At 30.1% G+C, this 19,795-nt stretch overlaps 1 protein-coding gene across 3 annotated transcripts in view; it reads right to left on the bottom strand.

Annotated features, from left to right (window-relative positions):
- Positions 1–19,795, bottom strand: part of Msh6 (DNA mismatch repair protein Msh6) — a 202,780-nt gene that overhangs the window by 68,941 nt on the left and 114,044 nt on the right. For all 3 annotated transcript variants that reach the window (XR_015430286.1, XM_087154646.1, XM_087154647.1), the window contains exons 18-20: positions 14,410–14,569; positions 13,920–14,093; positions 511–629 (exon numbers count right to left, since the gene is read on the bottom strand). Coding sequence is in view for 2 of the 3 variants with exons in the window: in XM_087154646.1 (XP_087010772.1) it covers positions 511–629; positions 13,920–14,093; positions 14,410–14,569 (453 nt within the window). In the remaining variant the exon portion in view is untranslated. The remainder of the gene's footprint in view (positions 1–510; positions 630–13,919; positions 14,094–14,409; positions 14,570–19,795) is intronic.

Raw genomic sequence — 19,795 nt, 5'->3', positions numbered from 1 at the left:
ATAAACAATATATAATGGGTTTTGAAAAAATTTAACCAACAAATAATAATAATGAAAAATACTAGTGTGGAAAAAGGTGATATTTCCACACATCCCAATGAACACAGAAAATAATAACTAATTTAAATTTATGAAAAGTTGGCACCTAAGTATGGTTCATGCTACTCAACCCTTTATAGAATATTTATATTAATAATTCTTATTTAAAATAGGTTCTTCTTAAATCAAGTTTTAACTTTCATAAATATCATAATTTCTGAATAATCATCTATATATAACACATAAAAAGAGATAAAAATACACTAGCATTAACAATTTTTGAAAAGGATGGCATTATATGAATTAATAATTGATTTTTTCGAGAGTAGATATAACTTTCAATTCATAATAAACTACAATGTTTTGATTTAAATAATAACCATAAAAAAAAAGACTTTTAACGTAAGAATTTTATAATTCTTTTTTTTTTCTTTTAAATTATATCTAGACAGAAAGCTAATATTTACTTACCTTTTTTCATGGCCTCATTATGGTCAAAAGCATCAGAAAAATATGATAAAGTTTCCTCAAATAATGGGAAGCAACCAATATCTGGAGATGATGATACACATTTTTTAAGCAAATTTGATCTGCAAAAAAGTAACAACATTTGACTTTAACAATATACACATTTTACACAATGACATGGGAGAAAGGCTGCCAGAAATGCAAATTGGTTCTTTTTTTCTGTCACAAACCTGATACCTATTTGGTTAAAAGATCAACAAGAAACATCAAGTTGAAAAATTCCTAGTTGATCTTTGTGAAACAACATTTTCTCACATTCTGTCTATGAACAATATTTATGAATATAACACTTTTAAAAGACAATACTGCTACTATTGAGGGCAAAGTACTGAAAACCTCACAACCACAAGCAAGTCTTGTAAAAAAAAAATCAAGACATTTTTCAAAAAAATTAGGACATTTTCAGACCTAGTAACTTTGTAGAAAAGTTTTCAGGAGTAAGGATTAAAAACATCCGGAGTTTTGGGAGTATAACGCGAAATAAATTTAGTTATATTTCTATGCATAAATTTAAAAACTATATAGAAGGACATATTTAATAGAAAAATATTGAAAATGGAAAATTAATAGTTATTGAATAATATTTAGACCATCTTAGATTATTAAATCATGATTAAATTATCATTAATAGTTGGTAATAATTGACAGAACTATATTATTCATTTTTTTTCATCAGTTTCAAAAAAGTACAATTAATCTTAAACTGACAATATGAAATGAGAAAACTATGAAAGAATTGTAGACAGAATAATTATGAAGCAAATGAAAAATTATAAATTTCAATTGAACAAAAAATCTCCTCACGATATTGTTATACATAAATATCAATATTTTAATATTTTTGTCCAGTCAAAACAACATAAGTATCTTTTTTAGCTTTCAGTAAATCTAGCTCAGTTAATGCTGCACCATAGCAGCATGTTTCAGTATTTTTACATTTCTCTGTTAGCAATGCCCCTCCAAGCTTGACAAAGCCAAACTGGACCTAAGATCAGTTAAATTTTTCTTTACTATTGAAAACACCCACTCATAAGCAGCATTGGTATGAGGCAAAATAAGTACGGACAGCATTATTGATGGTAATGTTTTATATTTCTTTGCCCCACTCATATCCACTAAACCAGATATAAAAGTCCTAGCTGCATCCCAGCGTTCAGCGGATAGAATCTCTTCATTTAGTGTGTCGATTTGGTATAGATTGAACTGTTGTTCAATTCTACTTTGTTGTTCCTCTGGAACAAAAAACAGATACAGAAAATAGTTCAAAGAAGCAAATTTTGCTCCATGGCTATATAGGCAAATTCACAGTACTTGTAAACTTCAGTGGTCAGGGGAAATTTTTTTAAAATATAAGAGAGTGCCTCGGTATAAAATTTTTTGATTGATAAATAAAATTGGCTCATTTCTTCTGCAGAAAGGTCTGAATCTTTTATGTATTTTCTTGTCTTGCCACCTATCACAAGTTCAGAATCATCTTTTTGATTTTTAGCTTTATTGAAGTTGACTTCAAAAACTGAACTTGCATTTGTTATACATGCTGGTTTTATAAATCTAGACAAAATATTGCTAAATAAGTTCATAAGTTCTCTCTGATATCTATGAATTAATGGAGCTTGCTGCTGCATCATCCTATTACATGAGTCAAACAATGGGATAGCAGATTGTAAAAAGAAAAGGTAGAGTTGAGTTGTTTTATCTTCAAAAATATTCTTCAATCATATGAAAGCTTCTGAAGAGCCATTCTCTTCCTCACAAAAAAAATTACTTTAAAGCATCCCACTTTTCTAAAAAACGATTAATGGTTTTGCCCATTTAAAGCCAACTCATAGCCTTATACTTGAGAACCTTGCTGTTTTCGAGGTTACACAGTTCTTTGCAGAACTTTAAAAGCTGAATTCTCTTTGCGCTTTTCTTCAAATACAGTCAGTATTGGTTATATGGTCAGCTCATGGGTCCAGAATATTATGACCATATAAGCGGTGTGACCATAGATGCAATAACCAAATCTATAGTATAGTTAATATGGCGTGAATATATTCTGGAATCAGAATGTATTTTTTAAACAAATAATTCAACTTTCAAAAACGTTTAAAAATTAATTATTAAGGTGCATAATAAGAACGAATGCAAAAATAATTTTTATACTTTTAGAAAAATTTAATTATTTACCTTAGCATATGTACATGTTCAAAAAAAAAAAAAAAAAAATTCCAATAAGCTTGTCTGTTTCTTCTTCTTGGTTGTTTAAACAACTTTTTCTAAGTCTCTGATAGTTTTTAAATGCTCATCTGCTGCATCTGAAGTTGCAAAAAAACACCTTAAGTCATCTATAGCCTTAAGAGCAGCAGCTGTTGATACAGACTTTTTATTGCATTCAGTATCATCCTCATCGTCACTTCCTTCAGCATTCAGATTTAAGACATTAGATACGATACCTTCCACAGTTGCTTCACAATTAGTGAGGACATCAACGTCTATTTGGGAATACAAATTTTCGTTCGGCATTGCATAGCCTCGGTTTCAAAGATTTTCTGCCAATTCAGCTAATGGAAGATCTTCCCCGCAAGGTCTTCTAATGATACCGAAGAGTCTGGAGAACTGTGGAACCCCGCGTGACAGAAACAATTTTCAATAGTTTTCGACAGCACCATGTTCCAGCTTTGGTCAATATAGAACAGTGCATTCAAAACTGAAACGTGAAATTCTTCTTTTCTGTCTATGGCGGTGATCATATCCCATAAAAGAAGCTTTCTATACATAGACTTGAAGCTTTGAACTATGCCTTGATCTAGAGGCTGCAACACACATGTGCTGTTTGGAGGCAAAAATATGAGCTCAATCGATTTCAAGCCCTCATCAGGACAGTGAGCAGTGCAGTTATCAGCAATCTATGCAACTTTTCTGTTTTTCTTTGAAAAATGTAGGTCCCACCTTCTGAGAGTTTTTTCCCAGATCGTTCTGGTCATCCATGCTTTGGAATTGGCATCATACAAAAGAGGCAAAGATTTACAATTTTTAATGCATCTCGGTTTCAGAAATGTTCCAATCACCAAAGGAATCATTTTCTCCGAACCATCCATGTTTGCATATAACAAAACTGTTAAGCGTTCCTTACTTTTCTTTCCCCCTATACATTTTTCTCCTTTGAAGCAAAGGGTTCTGTCGGGTAAGATCCTATAGAAAAGTCCACATTCATCGACGTTGAACATGTTAGCAGGTTCATATCTTTCATGAATATCTCGCAACATTACATCTTTCCATTCTTTTAAAGAAAAATGCTAAATGTTGCTGCTAAAATGTTGTTTAAAGTTGTTCGCAGTATAGAATTTTCTTTGGCAAAAGTAGCTTTTGAAAGTTCAGACTTTTTAAACTTTTCAACTAATTCATTTTTTCCCGATATTGTTAAATTCTTTCTTTTCGAAGTCATAATGAAAGCATGGATACGTTATTTGCTCAGTAATCCAATAAAAATGTTCTTTTTTCTCAACTTCAACTCCTTTTCAAGCTCTGAGAGATAACTTCGAACGATCAAAAGACCTTTGCCCTTGGGCGGGGAAAAGAATGCGAGTGGTCAAATGAGGAGAGGGTAAGGTCATCATTGAATGCAAGAGATAAGAGGGTAGGGTGACGAAATAGAGGGGGAAATTCCAGTTCTCTCCGAGGGTCAAAGGAAAGTTTACCTTCTGGTCATTTTTCTTGGCTTCCTTTCTAAAGAAATGTCTTAAAATGTATCTTTTTTCAAAAGAAAAGAAAACTGACCATATAACCGGTAACTCAAAAAATAGGATGACCATATAAGCGGTGAGATTTAACACGTGTTTTCTATGAAGTTAGATGGGACTTTAGAAAATTGACCATATAAGAGGGGTGACCTTATAAGAGGGAGACCATATAGGCGTTACTAACTGTAGTAGTACACATCTATCAAAAAACTTTCTACATCAAAACTGACATTTTTTTGCAGCATGTTTGGCAGCTAGATGAATTAAGTGACAAGCACAACCATGAATGATGACATTAGAAGTCTTTTTTTTGTAAACGATCCCACTGTTTTATGTTGACCCAGCATTACCGAAGCATTGTCAGCGGAGAAGGCGATGCAGTGTTCTCAGGGAACACTATATTTTGTTAACACACTATGAGAGAGTAAAAAATATTTTCACCTGTACCATCCTTGTCTGATTTCGGGAGAGAGAAAAGGGTTGTCTTAATTTCACCGCTAGTATCATCCAAGAATCAGGTATGAGATTAGCCAAAAGGCAAAAAAGCTGAATTTCCATGATAGTAAATTTTACGCAAGCGCAACCCTTTAATAATAAATTCCTGACAGTTTAAGGTAATAAATAATGTGTTGACTAGGAGTGGGCTATAAATCGATGTATCGAGATATATCGATTTAACGCATATATCGGCAAGACGATACAGCGACTTTCATTCAAGGCGATGCATCAGAAATCTGATTTAAGCCGTCGAGTAAGGACAACAAGCGCAAAACGATATAGCGATATAAGACACGCAAGGATATAGCGATATAAGACTTTTCTCTTACGTTCCGATGTCGACTTGCGCTATGGAAGACGATGTTCGTTTCGTTATGTTGAAATGGCCTTGATTGGTGAGTTGTAGAATCAGAATCAGAGTTTTGAGAACACATATCGTTATATCGCATGTTCCTTTTCGCACCTCTTAGCTTTTTTTTTTCTTTGTCGCGACTTTTCTTGTAGATTATTTTCAGTGGCACTAACTTTGTGATCGCCGATGTTACCTTGTTCTGAAGGCAATCTATTATTGAAAAGAATATATAAAGAAGAGTTTCTTCATTAATTAGATAATTTTTTTTTAAATAATAATTTTAATTTTTTTTAATTAATTTAATTTTTTATAATTTTTTTTTTTTACTTTCTTTTAATTTATTAAAAACTTTTTGGGTGAAACTTCTAATAATTTAATGAGTTTTTATTACTGATTTTAAATTTATAAATTTTGTTGTTTTTATTTTTAGAAATAAAGTTAAAACAAAATTATTTTTGTCATTTGGATTTGGACATAAGTCAATCAACTTTGTTTATACATAAAAATTTGAAAGGTTTGCGTATTCTATTCATTTTTTTAAATCACTTAGCACTTCGTTTTATTAGAGAGTATAATATATTTTTTTTAAAAATATTCTTTTCAGATTATTTGTTAATTAGTTAAATATATTACCGAATATCACAATTTTTTTATTTTTAAGAAATTAAATCTTACTTTGTTTTTCGTTCATAATTCGGTCATTATTTAATTTAATTTAATTATTTATCTGAAATGATAAGGTCCTGCAGTGGACTGATCGTTAAGACACGGTTTCCTGCAGATCACCGAAATCAAGCATCACTGGCTGTGGTCAGTGTGCGGGTGAGTGATCACTTGGATCAGTCTGCGTAGGGACCGCGGGTGTGCGGTATTAGTCCTCGTTAAACTGTTCTACCGTAAAGTGCTCGACTTCGCGTGCAGGTCGTCAAGCTACCGAAGCGGGGGTGCCATCCCATCTGCAGAGGATCAAAATTGTGATGGCATGTCTTCGGATCATCCTCAGGGATGTTTCCCAGACCGTCGCCAATAGCCCATTGTGCAGCTCTAGTGTGACGTAAATGAACTATAATAGAACTATAATAACTGAAATGATAATAAAAAATAGTGTTTTAAAAGCGTTTTTTTTCTTTCTAAAATTTATTTAGCACTTTGTTTTAAACATACAAATAATTTTTAATGTTTCATTTAGAAATTGAATGTTACGATCGAACTTAATTATGCAATTATTTATGCATAATAGTACAAGAAAATATCAGTTTCTAAAAAACGCTTTAAAAAAAGTTTTTAACACTTTGTTTTACGCTTATTATGAATTTCTAAACAAGCATTTCAATAAATATTTTAAGATTTGTACATTGTAGTCAATTTATTTAATATCTTTCTTAAGCAAAACATATATATCTTCGAATTTATAAATTGATTTAAATCAATATGAGTATGAAGTTTTGATAGAAATCTGACTTTCTGTGCCTTACAAGTAAATGAAATTCAAAAATACTATATCGCGATGCAAAACTGACGATGCATCACGATATATAATTTCTAGTATCGCCCAGTCCTAGTGTTGACATACAATTGTGTACTGATCTATTATTATATAAATTATAACATTGCTATTTAACCTATTTATTTATTATTTAAAATTACCATTTGAAAAAATAAAGCTGGAAATTATATTTTTCCTCAGTTCACATAATAGACAATTATTATTTAAAAACTACCTGGTTCAGCAAATTAAAACTACTGAGAATATACATTAATAATTCATTTCTTTTAATAAATACTGTTATGTGATTTATAGCAAATATATCAGTAATATTACTTTTTAAATTATATTGGAAAAAAAAAACTTTAACAATGGACCAAATCATTATGTTCATATTATAGTCTAATCTAACTAGAGCCCTTTGAAACATATCAATAACAGTGGAGCAGAAATATATAGTAACTCCTTAACATACAAAAATTGCTATTTTAGTTTGAAAAGTTACATGACAATCAGCAACTGTTTAGATAATTGTTCTTTATTTGATAAGAATTTTGCCTTTTATAGTGTGGTGATGGGTTCGCCGCTCATCGTAAAATCAAGTTTATTTCATATTGTTATCTGTTTGTCTTTAATCAATTGTGTTTTCACTTATTTTTGAAGTGAACTGAAATAAGAGTTCTGACGTCATATTCTTAAAATCGTATAATATTATAATTGCTGTTACTTCAATAGCATAAATAACAGCAATTATAAATAAAATTTTGATGATAAGTTAATTAACTCTTTTTCCAAAAAATAAAAAAATTAAATTAAATCCCTTTTTAAGTGATTGCTTTTGTTAGCTATATCTTTTATGTTTGCTATATTTAGTTGTTAGTCCATCTTCAAACTCAAACATCTTGTGACAAATCCCATTTTTTCTTCTTTGCAAGCACGGAATGTAAGTTTTGAATATATTCCCTTCCAGTTTCTTTGATGCTGTGACACTTACATATACTAATAATCGTTGTTAGAAAAACAGTCACCTTTATAGTAACTAATTTTAAAAAAAATTACTTCTTACAAGAATCGCGATAGTTGATCTTAAAATTGCGTGAATATGAATAACAATTATGGATTTTGAAAATGAGGAAATACAAACTGGGAACAGCATCAAAGGCCAGCTGACGAAATTAAATAATGTCCTCACAGAAGGACAAGACAAGATGGACATTTCTGAGCTTCAGGCTCAATTGGATATTGTGCTTAGTATCCAACAGAAATTCGAAACACTAAAAGATGACTACTACGAAATCGCGAAGGAAGATTTCCAGAAAGTCGAGGCCTCTCTCTTCGAAGTGGAGGACATTAAAAAATTAAGAAGTAAACCTCAAAACCTCTATACCTATTTATAAATTAAAAATATAAACATTGACTGTGTGCAAAATCAAAGTGTCCACAGCTCTAAACGCAACCTTAAAATTTTTTTTTTGCACGTCGTGGCAGAAGCTCCATGATTTTTAGCGACAATGCGACTAACTTTACAGGAGCTTCCACAGAACTAAACACTTATACAAACTAATGCTAGCTAGCGAAGACATTTCGAATATGCTTTCCTCTGAAGGTATCAGATGGAAACTTTTGTCTCCTAGGGCTCCCAACTTTGGCAGTCTTTGGGAGGCGGGTGTAAAAGCTTTCAAATATCATTTTAAGAGAGTGGTAGGCTCCCCAAGACTAAGGCTTGAAGAGTTTTTAACAGTAATCAGTCAGATAGAGGTCATCCTCAATTCGCGACCTTTTTCTCCCATACCCACTGATACTGACGAGTTTCAAGTTTTAACTGGGCCATTTCCTTATAGGAAAACCTATGAATTTAATAACAGAACCTAACTTCATCAACAAAAGAGACAATCTTCTTAATAGATGGCAAAGGGTTCAAAAATTAGTGCAAACTATTAGGAGACATTGATAAAGCAATTACAACAGTGCTCAAAGTGGCTGCTCAAAAAACAAAATTTATGTCCTGACATGCTAGTTCTTGTGAAGGACATCCACCTTATCAGTGGCCTTTAGGTCGAATCATTAGAGTAAGAGGTTCAGATGGCAATGTGAGAGTAGCAGATATTCGCACAGCGAAAGGAAATTTTAGAATTTAGGATTCTATTTCCAAAATTTGCATTTTACCTATAGTAGATAATTTTGAGTTGAATTGAAATGTTCATTTGTATCTGCTTAATTATTACACTGATTGTATAATTATTGAGTTGTTTTATTTCTTTTACTTTCAAATGTAAGTTATCACTGTTACAAATAAATGCATTTTCCAGTTTCACATATTTTAATAAATCTTGTTAAAGTACAGACGTTTAAGATTAACACAAAAACCTACCAATCTTATATTTTTAAATTTGAATACATAAAAAAATTCTAAGGCATTTTATACAAAAAAAATCACAGTAAATTATTAATTAAGTTTGCTTGTAACATGTAAAATTAAAATTATTTGCTGTTATTTTTTTCTTCTAACTCTTGCAATTCAATTTTTTTTTTCTTTAAAAGTTTTTCTTAAACTATTAGATTTTGACAACTAAATCATGTCATTTAATTTCCCTGTTTGAACAGCAAATTCATCAGCGTACTTAATAAGTTCATCTATGGAACATAATAATCTAAGGAGTTTCTAAGGACTAATTTAGAAGTCTAAGTAGTTCCAAGTACTCCTTGGAGACTAGGAGTCTGTACGCACCCTGCGCACATGTGTCATGAATAGGACTGGGCGATGTAAGAAATTTCATATTGTGATACATCGACTGTTGGATATCGCGATTTAGCATATGTTCAAATATTATCTATCAGAAATCTTTAAATTAATCAAAAGTAAATAAATCTATTACAAAACAAAATGACTTAAGTAAAAAAAAAAAAGCTTTATTTTAATTTTTTAAAAATTAAAAATGATTTAAGATTTATTGGTTTAAAAATAACGAAACTAGCTAAATATTTTATATACATGCATTAAAAATTGAAAGAAAAAAAAATGAAAGTAAAAAAACAAACTAAATAAATGTTCACTTTAAAACTATTTTTTAATAATTTGTTGAAAAAAACCGAGCTCTTGAAGCACTGTTAGACCTTCTTTAATTTATTTATTTAAAATAATAAAGTTGTATTAACTAATTGTCTAATTCTATACTTAATGAATGTAAAAATAAATTCGACTAAGGATTTATTTGTTTGAAGGACTGAAGGATTCAACTAAGGTAGTGAAAGAAGTATGAAGTATTTGTAGTGAAAGAATTTTAAGAAAAAAAAAAATTTTTTTTTTTTTAAAAGTACTATTGTTAAATTATTAAAAAGCGTCAAAACATTGCTTAACTTTTTATTCAATTAAAAAATATATTTGTTTTAGCTAATAGCCAAATTTTTTCTATAATTAAAAATGACTGAATATTTATTTGTTTAAAAATATTTAAATTCTATTAAATTATTATACTTACGTGCATTAAATAAATTTAAAAAAACAAACTTTTTATAACAAAGTTAAATACAAAATACCCATATTAAATTGTATCGCTTAAAATGAAAAACAATAATTAAAAAAAGACAATGAAGAATTTTTTTTAAATTCATATTTTCTTTTCAATAATAGATTGAGTTCAGAACGAAGAACGAAAATTTAAGATAACAGCGATTGCGCAACAATAACTAAGTAACAGTAGGTCTACTAAAAATAATTGACAACAATCGTTAAATCCCAACAGAAAAAAAAATAAAAAATGAAGAAGCGACGAAATAATGCACAATGAAACGATCGCTAAGTAGCAAAAGTCTCACAGAAAATAATTTAGAAGAAACATTAACTCCTGACGGAATAAAGTGCACTGAGATCACAAGATAACGTAAGTCCAGCTGAAAATAATCTTCAAGAAAAGTAAACTTCCTATGACATAAATGGCGCATAAAGAAACTATGTATAGCGTTCTATTTCACCGCTGATCCTCGCACGAAACCGGGAGTTCTGATTCAATTTGCTTTTCGTTATTTAACATCACGAAACTAACATCATCTTCGTAGTAAGACGCTATCAACATATCCGCAGTTAGACAAAATCAAAAGAATGCATCGATTTATAGCACAGTCCTAGTCATGAAATTGAGAAAAAAGATGGCTTTTTGACACTGCCGCATCAACACATTTTTGTAATAATTTGGATTTATTCTTTGCATATGAAACTGTAGAAAAAGCTTCTATGTCGTTAGCCATAGGTGACATTGAAAGCCCAATCTTAGGTATTGGAAAAGTGCAATGATTTAATAAGGTAAATCGTAAAATGCACAGAGTAACTTTACAACATGTCATGTATTCTCCTAAACTTAGAAATCTTATTTCTGGTTCTATAATAGAGAAAGCTGGGGGTTATTTTATGGGTGCTAAAAGTTGTATTTCTGTGCATAATCGGGTAAATGGGAAGATTTTCTATTGTAAAAGAAATATTGGCTTGTATTATTTTAAACCTAATGCTTATACTAAGCCTGATAAAGATTTAGTTATTGACAGAAGTGTTAGTGACGCGAATGAGCAATTATTTAATATCTCTGTTCAGACAAATGATCTAGATATCTGGAATTTAAGGTACTGCCACATAAATTGCGATTATATAACTCAAACAAGTAAAAATTCTACAGTGAAAGGATTACCTGATCCCAATTTTTCAGGTAGTAATTGTATAGAATGTAAATGAGCTAAATCTAAAAGAATTTCGTTTAAACCAGATTAAAGTATAAACTTTCGGAACTTTTACATATGGACGTATGTGGTCTGATGCCCATCATTTCACATGGTGGAAGTCAGCATTTTCCATCTATCACTGACGATTTTTCAAGGAAAGATACTGTTTCTCCCATCAAAAAGAAATCTGATTTTGTAATTGTTTTATAAGATATCAAAAGCGAGCTCAGAAATTTTTAAACTGTAAATGTTAGAACCGATAATGGCATGGAATTTTGCCATAAAGAGTTCAGTGATTTTCTTGAGAATGAAGGTATAAAAGCTGAGCGTACTGACACTTATATGCCAGAACAAAATGGTGTTAGTGAACGCTATAATTTACCTGCCTTAGATAATATTAAAGTAATGTTAAAATCTAGTAAATTAGGAGATGCTTTTTGGACTGAAACTTTACCATGCTTTACTTACACTTTTAATAGAATTTGTCATAAAAACCAAATTAAAACTCCCTTTGAATTGTATAGTGGTAGAAAACCATCAGTCACTCATTTGAAATCATTTGGTTGTTTAGCATTTGTGGGTCAACCAAAACAGTTGAGAAATAAACTTCAAATGAGAGCTAAAGAAGGGATTACGTTAGGTTATGCAATACATACGAAGGGTTATAGAATTTGTCTTAAAAATGAAAGGAAACTTGCTGAAACAATAAATGTTTGTTTTGATGAAAGTGTAATAGCAGTACTGGGCACCCATTAAACGCAATTTTGCTAATTTCAAACTGGAACATCCCAATTTTAGATGAAAATGCTTCAGATGAAGATATAGATAATTCAAGTATAAAAGAAGTAAAACCTGATTTAATACCGTGTAAAAACATTTCGAGGATTAGAAAAGCTGTACCACATCCAGATAATAGTCTAACTTAATTTTAGAGGGGGTAATGAGACACATAGCCCTAATTGTTGTCCTTGTTCATTTCCACAAAGTTTTATAAATAACGATATCTTTAACACAATGTTATTGTAAAAAATAAATTTTAATTTAAGTAATCACTTTTTTCCCTGCTGAATTCACATTCCACTGTAAAACCACTTTATTTTCCGACCAATTTTCATGTGGTTTCTCATATTTTTACATTTTTAACTACATACGACACAGAATGTTATTAAGGCACACGAACTTCGCATTTCAGTAATGACTATTTGTTAATGATTTATTCGAAAATCACTTTTTGACATGCCTGATTCCATAGTAATTTTACGTCTAGCGATCTTTTTATTTTTGACCATTTTCTAGTTTCGAAATTTTAAATAGGTTATTATTACAAAACAATGTAGAATTAGAAAGTATTATTTTTAGACTTGCTCTATTTGTAACGATTCTATAGTAATTCCATGTCATTCATGGATTTTTTGTTGACCTTTTTCACATGGCAGTCCAGTTTCTATATTTTTAATACAATGTTGTATTATGACAACAGTGATACTTTGGAAACTACACGTTTTAGGACTCCCATATTTATAAGTGTCCTTTTACAAAAAGTAGGTCCTTTTTAAAAATATTAATTCTTTACCTCTTTATCTATTGATCAATGTGCAGAATCAAAATTCTTTTCCTTATTGGTAGAAAAAACAAAAAATTCAAAACAAGAAGAGTTATGGATAATTATGGCTTTTAATTAGGACAGACAAATGCCCGCATTAAGTAAAAACAATGATATAATTTCATGCAATAGAAAAAGATTTTTGTTTATTTTCAGTTGTAGTTGTTGGAGAATTAATGTCCCAAGAGGCATATTATAACTTATTGTTTATGTACCCTCAAATGATCTTTGGCATATTTAACGTGGAATAATAATATGAAATGGGAACGTATAAAGCAGAATGAATGGACAAGTAAATTTCATTATTTTAGTAATAACTACTTGACAGCTTCTTTCGATGGAGGAAAAAACACACCTAACTAAACATGTTACACATTCAGGTGAAAAATGTAAATGGCTAGTTGTTTTTGAGCAACAGAACCGATTTCTGTGCAGAATTTTGGCGCAAAATTGGGCCAAAGTTATTTTGCAGCATTTTTGGGAGGGAAATGGCATTTTGGAGTAATTTGAGCAACTGTTCCAAGACTGTATGCATATAGTAATTTATTATTTTTCTATAAGCAGACGTACCTTTTTTTTTGTTTATTACAATTCATTTAAATTTGCAAGATAAATGTTTTTTTATTTGTCTGAAAAACTCTTCAGTAAATACAGGAACATGAAACACTAATAATTTAAAAATTAAACAGTGAAAACAATTCATGACATCTATTGACAGAAAAGATTTCATTAAGAAAAAGGTACAGCTGCCCAGCTGCCAATGTCATAATGGGCTTGAAAGCTGCAACCAGCTGTAAGCGCGTTGTGTAAATCAATAGATTAATAAGTAGATCTTAAGTAGAAGAGAGTTTGCAGTATTTAAAGGTTATTATTTAAATACATAAAAAGAAAAAAAGATTCACAAAAATATAAAAATAGTTTGAATTATGAAGAATGTAAATATAAATTTAGTAGAAAAAAAAGCACTTTAAAACAACTAACTTGAAATCCTTAACAAAAGGCTCAAATAGCTTAGATATGCTAGCAGCGTCTTTGAAACCTTTTAGAGCTGAGATAAGATCCAAAATTTTCTTCCTATTGTAAACTTCCATCTCATAAAATATGGCACGAGTTTCAGGATGATCTTTATTACGTGATAAGCCATGCACATGTATCCTGAAATAATAAAAAAAATTGCTTTTAAATATTGGATTAAAAATTTCTGAATATTTTGACCACACCTTTTAAGTATTTTATGCAAATGAAAAGATTAGTATATATGCTTATATATTAATATTACTATTAAAGTTACAAATAATAAAATAGAACATTCCATTTTTTAATACTAAACTTATAGAAAGTGCACTTCACAATACTTTTTCATCACATTAATAAAATGAAACAAATAATTTAACAATAATAAATAAATATGAGAAAAATAAACACAATTTTGATACAACAACTGAATGAAATATAGAGTTTGATTTCATACTTGTTTAGTAATCTCTCTAAATCAGGCAATTTTCTCAAGCATTTTTGAACATCTTCAAAAATAGTTATGTTTTTAAGATCATTAATAGCATCTAGTCTGTCGTAAATTTCTGTTGGTTGATATAAGGGTGAGCAAAGCCATTTGCGAAGTTCTCTTTTCCCTGTGAAATAAATTAAAGTTTGATAATTATTTCATTTTGTAAATTATCATCTCTAGAATACTAAACTGCGTCACAAAATGGTGAGTTAGAAATAAAGGGAGATGGATTAGATTCGTTTAATTTGAAGATTTTTTTTTTCTAAACTAAAATACTGAGCAAAAGTGGTAAAGTGGTTAAGGTTTTAAAATCAGATTAACTAGAATGATCACAGTAATTAGAATAATATCTTATTAGAAATGACAAGAGTAATTATAGATCAGTAATTTTTGAGTTCTCAAATATCACCTTTTTATTTATGCTGCAAAGGAAAACCTCACTTGTTTATACAAATGCATTTTGGAATTAAATACAAATGCTAGATATGTAAAAGGAATTTAATACTTACAATTTGCAAATTTTATTTTTATCGAATTTTGAACTACTTTAAAAAAACTTTCCAGTTCTTTGTTTGTATCAGCATGTAGAAAATTGTTAGGTAAGCTTATTTAAAGAACTTAGAATTATTTTATTATTTCAGAGAGGTTGTAGTTTTTTTTTTTTTCTATTTCTCCAAAGCTCTTGAACAGCAAGATAAATTTTTGTAATCATTATTTTTTTAGTTTGATTATCTAAATTAAAACTAAACTAAACTCAGTGGCGCGACAGCCGATAGAGGGCCAAGGCCTACTGTCCCCTTCTCAGTTTTCTTGACCTTGGGCTCTGGGGTGCAGGAGCAGATGTTCCGGTCAGGTGGTCAGCCGAACGCGGAACCCCCAGTGTTTAGTTCCCAAGCATGCTTGGTACTCATTTATCAACCCACTGAAGGGATGAAAGGCTGAGTCTACCTTGCCCGGCCCGAGGATCGAACCAGGGACCTGTGACACGACAGCGCGAAGCGCTACCGCTCAGCCTCCGGGCGTCTTATCTAAATTAATGTGATATAAAAAATAAACGGTTGATTTTGCTGAATATAATAATTTAATTTAAACAACTAACAATACAGTATAGAAGCTACAGTCGAGTAAAAAGATTTAACAGATTAATTTTAAATAGAATTTTAGGAAAGAAATGATAATCATAGATATATTGGGATTGTAATAATTGTTTTAATAGTAGTGAAGGAAAATAGAAAATTAAACTATATTTCACTAATAGTTAGATTTTTTTAACCTAAATTTTAAATTTTTCTTTTGTCTTACCATTAAACAAACCTGAATATTATGTTTATTATATTATGTTCGGAAATTTGAATAGTAGATATGAAATTAGCTATGGAGAGTAGTAACATAATCATGAACTCATATTAAAAAAAAAAAAAAAAATCATGATAAAGAAATATAAATATTTTGAATTAAATCAAAACTGAGAAGTTCTAGTTCATAAAAAAAGCATCAGAGAAGTTAGGATTCATATTCTTTAATAACAACAAAACAAAAAGGAAACATTAGAATAGCCAAAACAAAAGAGTAGGCAACGCCATCTATTAATTCAAAACATAAATTTTCTACATCCAGCCCACTCCAATGCATTGGTTTAACGATGCATTCTATTACAAATAACCATACAAATGTTATACACTTACAAAAACAAAACAAAAGAAACATTTAATAAATATTTATATTGATGAATACTATAAAAAAAATCCTGATAAAGAAATATAAATATTTTGAATTAATTCAAAACTGAGAAGTTCTAGTTCATAAAAAAAGCGTCAGAGAGGTTAGGATTCATATTCTTTAATAGCAACAAAACAAAAAGTAAACATTAGAATAGCCAAAACAAAAGAGTAGGCAACGCCATCTATTAATTCAAAACATAAATTTTCTACATCCAGCCCACTCCAATGCATTGGTTTAACAATGCATTCTATTACAAATAGCCATACAAATGTTATACACTTACAAAAACAAACCAAAAAATATTTAATGAATATTTCAAACAAAGAATAAACAAAGTAATCAATCACTTTCTAATAAGATAAGTTTTTCAATGAGTCTATTTACAACACTGTTTTGTAATTGGATTTCACATGACCTTATTCTACCATCTCTGCCTGGAAAAATATATTTTATTCGACCTAACTTCCACCCACATTAATCTTTTAACAATATCTTTGCATTACAACATCACCAATTTTAAAACTGGCAATATTTTTGGGCATTTTATGCATCATAGCAGATCTTAATTCTAGCAAATATTCCTTTTGCCAGCATTTCCAAAAATGTTCTATCATCATAAGCCTATGTTTCCATCTTTTTGTTAATTCTGCTTTTGAAGACTCTAATTTAGAACTGGAGGATGGTAAAACGGTTAATTGATTACCTATCATAAAATGCGAAGGATCCAGTTCATTAAAATCGTTATACATATAAGGCATTGGTCGAGAGTTGATAACAGCGTCAATCTCTATAAGTACAGTAAGTAATTGCTCAAAAGTTAATAAAGATTTATGTAATATTCGTTTCAATGCAATTTTAACTGATCTTACCAAATGCTCCCAAAAACCACCCCACCATGGAGCACCTTTGACAATAAACTTCCACTCAATTCCTTGCTTTTCTAAGTATTGTAGAATCTTGTCATTTTTACACAATTTGAATAAATATTTAATTTCATGATCAGCAGCTTAAAATTTGAAATTATCTGAATATATTATTTTACTAATGCCCCTGCATCCAAAAAACCTTCTTAGAGCCTGAATAAAACTTTCAACTTTTAAACTAGAGACTAACTCTAAGTGAACCCCACGAGTTACAGCACATGTAAACAATGCAATGTAACACTTAGAGCCATCCCTTAAATAAAGGGGTCCTGCAAAATTGATGCCTGTTATATTAAACGGTGGAGATTTTTCGATTCTGTCAACAGGCTACTTGCTTACCAGAAGTAACACTAAATCTTCTACAAATTTTACATCAATATAAAACAGATTTCACAAATTGTCTACCTTTCACTATCCAAAATTTACTTCTTATTAGCAATAAAGTGTCATTCACACCAGCATGCAAAATCCTTTCATAATAATCCTTAATAATTAAAATAAAATAATCATTATTAGGTAATATTATTGGACATTTTTCACTAACATCTAATGAGGAATTAACGAAACGACTTTTAATTCTCAGAATCTTATTTTCATCAAGTTTGGGATTCAACTGAAGTAGTTTAGAATTAGAATCGATTTCTAAATTATTTTTTAAACAATTAATTTCCTTCGCATAGTATTTACATTGAACAGTTGTTATCTAATAATTATTTGATTCCCCTTCTTCAGAACTTGCAATTGTCCCATTTTGTTTTACACAAGACCTTAAATTCTAAATGAATCTAAAAATATAGGATGTTACATGTAATAATTTACGTACAGTACTAAAGTTCTCAACTTTGAGCACAGGCTCTGGATCAGCACTTGCAATAAAGGAAACAGTCATTATTTCAGTTTGAACATCGTCAGTCATCGACCACCATACATCATCCTGCACAAGGGTACTGGTGTCGATTCCTTCTCTCATCAACTTATCAGTAGGATTATCAGAGCCAGAACAGTAATTCCATTGATTGGGATCACTTCTTTGTTGAATTTTGGTGACTTGGTTTGAGACAAAACGTTCCCATTTCCGGGGATATTCACGAATCCAATGCAAAATGATAGTTGAATCAGTTCACATTAAGATTCACTCACGGATTGATGCAATCATTCTGGTTACAATAACAGCAGCCCCTGTGGCAGAATTTTTTCTGGCTTTCTGCGACAAACCTAACTAGAATCAATATCTTTCTGCTAGATATTTTTATCATTATAGATATATGTGTAATGAATTTATAATAATAGATGCACTTCGTGGTTATAAAAAAAAAACTTCATGCATAGAGTAAAACTATGTAGATTTTTTTTCCTCATTTCATAATATAAGTTTAAATTTCTTAATAAGTTTAAATTTGCATAATCTTTGATAATAAAGAAAAATTATAAATGTATAGATCTGCAGACAAAAATGCTTACTAGAACATAAATAAAGATTACCCAGAACCTGTAATAAGATAGAACTTATAAAAAGAGCTAAGAATGGACAAAAAGATTAAATTTATAAAACAAGATAACTGAATTTGAAGTATCAGTTTAAAACAGTATGATTTAATGTTTCATTATAGTAATTATATCAGGTACAGAAATAAATTAGGTGAAAAAATTAATATTGAAGTTGAGTAATCAAAATCAAAATTTAATCAAAATAATAAAATATTGACAATAACCAAATTCTAAAAGCAAAAAATTAAAGCAATCTATTTTTATATGAAAACAATTAGAATAATTAGATTCGATTAATTTTGTACTGACTTATTGAAAAAATTTTATTAAAAAAAAGAAGGTAAATAAAACTTTTTTCGTGATCAAATTAAGTTCAGAAAGAAAAAAATACATAGCTCTTGCGATTTGTAACAGAAGTCTCACTGTATTGTGCAAATATATAGCATTGATTCCACACGAAGTACGCAGACACGGTAGGCTCTGAGTACTTCGACGCGGTACGAAGTACGCTCAAGACGAAATCATCTCCAAACGGTCTTCATCAGTGCTGAAACATCGGTATTAGAGCCATACTCATTGGATACGATTTTTTTCGCATGCGTATGGAAACCTATTTGAAAGTGTTTCGCCAGTAAATATTTTCCACCAATCTGGCTTTCATTCGCATGCCAAAAAATCGTAGATAGTGAGATATCTTACGCTTTATTTCCTTTATCGTTATATTGCAAGTGTTTTTTTTTATATCGACGACTTAATTCAAAAGATATAGGCATTTTATCATCCGTTTCATCCTTGCTATCAACATCGCTACTAGTAAGAATATTTGGTTCGAATCTAGAACGTTTTTTTTTTTTTTCAATATTAGTAACGCTGACATCGCTAGATATTGTCAACTTCCATCTTATTTCTTCTTCGGAATGCCGCCTTGAAAAATTAGTTTTCAAATTTTTTTTAAAAATTATTGTTGCTTCACAAGAGCAACAAATAACCTTTTCGCTAGACATTATTTTTTTTAAAAAGAATCTTTTTACGCATGGAATTTTCCTCATAAGTGCAAAAATTATAAAACGCTCTGTTCTCGCAACAGGGGTGAGAGTAGGCAGAAAGTAAAAAAGAGGAAATCCAAGAATGAAAGAATATATATATATATATATATATATAAGTTCAACGAAGAATAAAACAAAGAAAAATAAAAGACATATGAAAAAGGGGGGGAA

This window comes from Parasteatoda tepidariorum, chromosome 11, assembly GCF_982258835.1.
Source record: "Parasteatoda tepidariorum strain Cologne lab strain chromosome 11, Ptep-v5.0, whole genome shotgun sequence".
NCBI lineage: Eukaryota > Metazoa > Arthropoda > Arachnida > Araneae > Theridiidae > Parasteatoda > Parasteatoda tepidariorum.
The sequence above is the reverse complement of the archived record's forward strand: the minus strand, read 5'-3'. Positions and strand labels throughout refer to the sequence as shown.